This window comes from Galendromus occidentalis, unplaced genomic scaffold (assembly GCF_000255335.2).
Source record: "Galendromus occidentalis unplaced genomic scaffold, Mocc_1.1 scf7180000077487, whole genome shotgun sequence".
Lineage (NCBI taxonomy): Eukaryota > Metazoa > Arthropoda > Arachnida > Mesostigmata > Phytoseiidae > Galendromus > Galendromus occidentalis.
The window spans coordinates 214,683-219,127 of NW_003805475.1; the positions used below are offsets into that span (position 1 = coordinate 214,683).

General features: G+C 49.9%; 1 protein-coding gene across 1 annotated transcript; it reads left to right on the forward strand.

The window, feature by feature from the left end:
• The first annotated feature begins 2,432 nt into the window (after window positions 1-2,432).
• Window positions 2,433-3,490, forward strand: LOC100897167 (mediator of RNA polymerase II transcription subunit 21). The gene is made up of 4 exons (XM_003745962.1): window positions 2,433-2,552; window positions 2,702-2,810; window positions 2,910-3,010; window positions 3,196-3,490. The coding sequence occupies exons 1-4, from the start codon at window positions 2,511-2,513 to the stop codon at window positions 3,367-3,369; spliced, it is 426 nt and encodes a 141-aa protein (XP_003746010.1). The 5' UTR covers window positions 2,433-2,510; the 3' UTR covers window positions 3,370-3,490.
• Window positions 3,491-4,445: the final 955 nt, after the last annotated feature.

Consider the following 4,445-nt stretch of genomic DNA (forward strand, 5'->3'; position numbering starts at 1 on the left):
ATCTCCTAGAGGGCTGAGAGCAAATCTTTCATTCTGTTGGGGAACCCCATCCAGAATTTTCCCGAATTCTTCCGCATTGTTTGACCCCGATTCTTAGCACGAATTCCAGCCTCCCTTCCGATTTCAGATCCTGCAGAGAGATCGGACCACTGAGTCTTCGGTCAAATACTTGAAAACAAAGCACGGGATCTCCGAGACTAGTCCACTTCGAACTCCATCGCCATCTGACGCTCTGTCAGCTCCATCGATAAATGACGGCCCGGCAACTCCCAGATCAGCATATAGCTTGGACCTTGTGGTGAAGATACTTATTCACGGAAAGAGACTCCCTCGCCTTCAACACCGCGGTCTGGGCAACCCTCTGTCCGATCAGGAAGGTTTCGACAGCGACGATGAACTGAGTGCAGAAGCGGAGAGAACGCGGGAAACGATCTTGAAAGTGGGAATGCGGTACACCTCGAGGCGCCAGTCGTGGTTGCAGAAGCAACGGAACGACTGCGAAAAATCGCGCGAGACCTCAGAAAGAAACCGAACTTGATGGCTGAGATACGGAAGGTAACAGCTAATTGTAAGGATACGTTTGATGGTAGAGTAGAGAGCCGCGCCCGATTCTGGACTGCCGAACTCGTTTCTACTCTATTTTGCTCATGATTGAGAGAGCTCTCCTCATACTCCGTGCTCTGAACAACGTCCCGCCGCGTCACGGCACCCCGATCAGCGCATCCGACGTTTCAGCTCTGAAGGGAATCGCGGCCAGCCTCGCTCCATGCGGATAAAGTTTTCCGCCTGTTGTTACAAGACCTGCGAAGGTTACTATCTGATTTAAGAGCGATGCTTCACGACAATCTCAAGCACGAACTCGCCAATAGGAGAACGATACTTTCGAGCGTTCTAGCCCCCCTGGAAAGTCAGGGATGCCAATATTACTTGGAGCAGGAAATCGATTTAATGGAGCCTCTTCCGGAGCATATAGTTCGTTCTCTGGTGGAGATCCTAAGAATCGAAACGGATATCCCACCAGAGACTCGGTCCCTATGTGCTCCCGCCGTATGTAGACTCCCCTGGATGGGACTGATCCTCGAATGAGTATATCGCATGCTTGGACCTATTTTCATGAGAAGGATTTTCCGACATTCCCCCCCCCCCCGGACAATTGAATCCTCGGACAAGGTTTTTGAGGCTTCAAGGGTTGAGGTGAGGACATGGGTTGCTCTCCAGCCAAGAATCGAGACTATTCTCGAGCACTCATTCGACCGCCATAGAGGAAGCATCGAAATTGAGAGGCAAGAGAGGACTCGCAGTCAAACATGGTGCGGAATATCACAAGGACAGTTTGCAAGTCGTCAGCGAATCCCATGAAAAAAAGCTCACTCCATTAGGTCGCTACCATAGAGTTCAACGTGACACTCAGTCGGCGTTCATTCAGGGTAGAGGAAAGGGAAATTGGATAGGGATAGGGCCTAGACGTGGTTCGGGCAAGAAAATTAGAGCGCGTAGCCTTCGGAGAACACGACGATTCCTCGCCAGCGTGGAAGGATCGCCTCCGTAGAATATCCAGCCGTCGGCAATGATTCATAATAATTATTATCAATTCTTCGAGATGCCTCGTCGGAACTGAGATCCCTCATATCCGCGAGCTTTCAGTTCGACACTTCTGATCCCAAGAGTTATGATAAGATGGATTTCGAGCGATTCCTGTAGGTTTGTTTGGCTCGAGCTCGAAGCTCATCACGACCCGAGATCTGGAGTGTAGTTGAACTTAAGTACTTCGAAGGGATCCATAGGTACTTTGGGATTCTGCTATCGAGTTTCCCGATTTCTCAGGCAAGGAATTCGCTGTATCCTCCGTGGTCTTTGTTCTGCTCATTCACGACATTCCCTAATTCAGTAAATGCGGCATCCCGACTTCACACGCACATCTTCTGCATGAAGGCGTCATGGACTGTAGATTCGGAGCTTCAGCAGATTCAGAACAACCAGCCCCTCTCCAGTCCGACGACGATGACAGACAAGTAGAAGAAAATCCAACCCAACTGGATTTGGAAAGCTTGGTAGAAATCGACTGTCGACCGAGTCATGGGGATGTTGATTTCCCGGAGGTTACACGCTACTCCAATGGGTAAATTACCGCGAAAATCTGTCGAGTCAGGCGCGGGAATCACAGCTCGGACAAGGGAGAAAACCAGCTGGAGTTGATTTTTTGAGCTCTCAAGAATTTTCAATCGATCGGCTTCAAGACTCGGATGAACTCGCACACCTTAGAGGCCACCCGAAATGCGCGGCACCAGTTTGTACCCATGTCTGGGATATATGCAGACCGTGGCAGGGGAGAGAGGACGATCATAGAAAAATATTTACGTTCCTTTAGACAGTGTGACTACAGAAGCGCCGCAGAGCAAAGCCGTCTCCCGCTGGAGTTCCTTGGCGCCGACTTCCTCCGGAGCACGACGAGTGGATGACAACCCCCCTCTAAGCGATCGAGAGGAAGAACCTGAATTCTCTGGAGAGAAATGGCCGACCGCCTGACACAGCTCCAAGATTTGGTCAATTTGGTGAGTGACGGATGAGGGGGAGAGACGGCTACCGGCTTACTTTTTACCACTATACATTTCTTTTCTTACCGGACTTTGAGGTGTTCGAAGGTGCTCCAGGGGATGAATTCTTGCGTTCGAAATTGTCTGACTCGAATTTCCAATTCTAGCAAGCTGAGAATTTCTGCAACAGCATCGGGATCCTTCAACAGTTCGCTCAGCCTTCTACATTTCCGGAGTTCGAGAAAACATGCAAGTCGACGGCCACATCGCAAGAGGGTCAGTGGGAAGTTTTGGAGCATCAGATACACTATACATGTATTTCCTCTTTACTCGTAAAAATCGGAGTCGAGATGAGTTTTTTCGTCGTTCCACCAGATTACGCACAGCTCTTCGCCACGATGATTGCGCGAACGGCTAAGGATATAGACGTTCTAATCGACTCTCTTCCCGGGGAAGAAGCAGCACCAGAACTGCAGGTTAGCGACTGATTGACTCTCGGAAATCATCTCCCGCCGTCTCTACCGTTCCTATCTGATCTGCCCTAGGGGGATGGTCAATCTCCATCGGAAGCTTCATCCTGATCCTGAGGTCATGGTTCGGTCCCACCTCAATGGCTCGCTTGAGGGGGAACTGTATGATGGAAAGTCTGAATTGATTGCAGGCAAATAACCTCCAGAGGCTAGAGATCGAGAATAATGAGGCCGCTCTCCGCTTGCGAGAAGTCGTCATGCGCGGGGAATCCTTGCTGGCGGAAGTGCAGAAAGCCCTTTCAGAAATCGCGAGTCAGCAGCTCTCCTCCAAACAGCAATCATCCGAAGACTCGAAGAGCAGCTGATAGCAGATGGGCTTCCAGAATGCGAGAATTGACGAGGAGCTTCATGTTTCCCTACAGATATGAATTCTCCATAGAAATAGCGCTTTGGTCCGGACCATATCGTGGGTCCCTTGTAGACTCCAATTTGAAAAACTGCCTTGACCGTGTGCGGCCATTGATGCGGAGATCAGTGAGCTTCCACAAGGTTGGACGTCGAGAAGTCCGACCTGCCGAATCAAGAGCAAAGTTGTACATACTAACCTTCAGAGTTCCGGAAAAATCCTGCTTCCACAGGGAAAGGGAGCTGAGTAAATAAATCCCGTTGTTGCTCATTGCCGATTCGGCTATCGTCATGTATTATATTTAAGATGTTCACTCCCTTTCTTACAGTCTCGTTTTTCTCCTCCGAAGTGCATATGAAAGACGAAGTATCCCGGGAGGGAACCCCATCCTCCGAGCGAAGTGATTTCTGTCGGCTGCGGCACTTCTCGATAGATGAGTATCACTTGAGTCGATGTAGAAATGTATGACACGTCTGTTCACATTTCTTAGGCCGTTCGGCTTGGCTTCGCTGCCTCGGAACCTAGAAAGAGCTCCCTCGTTCAGTGCTTACTTACAAGAGCTCCCCGATTGACAAGCCTGAAAACGCTGAAGCGCAGTACGCGTTTTATTCCAAAAACAACAGCGAACCCCGATGGGTCTGGCGTTGAGGCGGCGCTAGAGAAGCATCCTCTTGTGACTCGTAGTGAGAGCTGAGAAGCCTGGTCTCTTCCTAAATCCTAGGTCCGTGACTCTGTCGCTCCGATTCCGCGGACGCATTCGATCATTGGGAAAAGCACCCGCTTATGAAACCCCTGCTAATATCGCTCTGGTTCCGCACACTCTTGATCACGCTCATCTCATCAGAAAATGCCTTCGTTTCCAAAATATGTATAAGATCTGTCCTTGCGAACCCCCTCAAGATTGATGCCGCCGTCCACATTCGCATCAGTTGAACATCCAAAGGCGGGTCGCCGACGACGTCCGCATCGCAACAATGGATTATTAAAGGTTATATTAGGTTATTATCTAGAATCTAGGGAGAAATGTAAAATCGC

Excerpts from the sequence above, each read along its gene's own strand:
- LOC100897167 (XM_003745962.1), top strand. The coding sequence starts at position 2,511 with ATGGCCGACCGCCTGACACAGCTCCAAGATTTGGTCAATTTG. Across the intron at positions 2,553-2,701 it reads TCCAAGATTTGGTCAATTTG|CAAGCTGAGAATTTCTGCAA; the intron begins GTGAGTGACGGA and ends TTCCAATTCTAG. Across the intron at positions 2,811-2,909 it reads GACGGCCACATCGCAAGAGG|ATTACGCACAGCTCTTCGCC; the intron begins GTCAGTGGGAAG and ends TCGTTCCACCAG.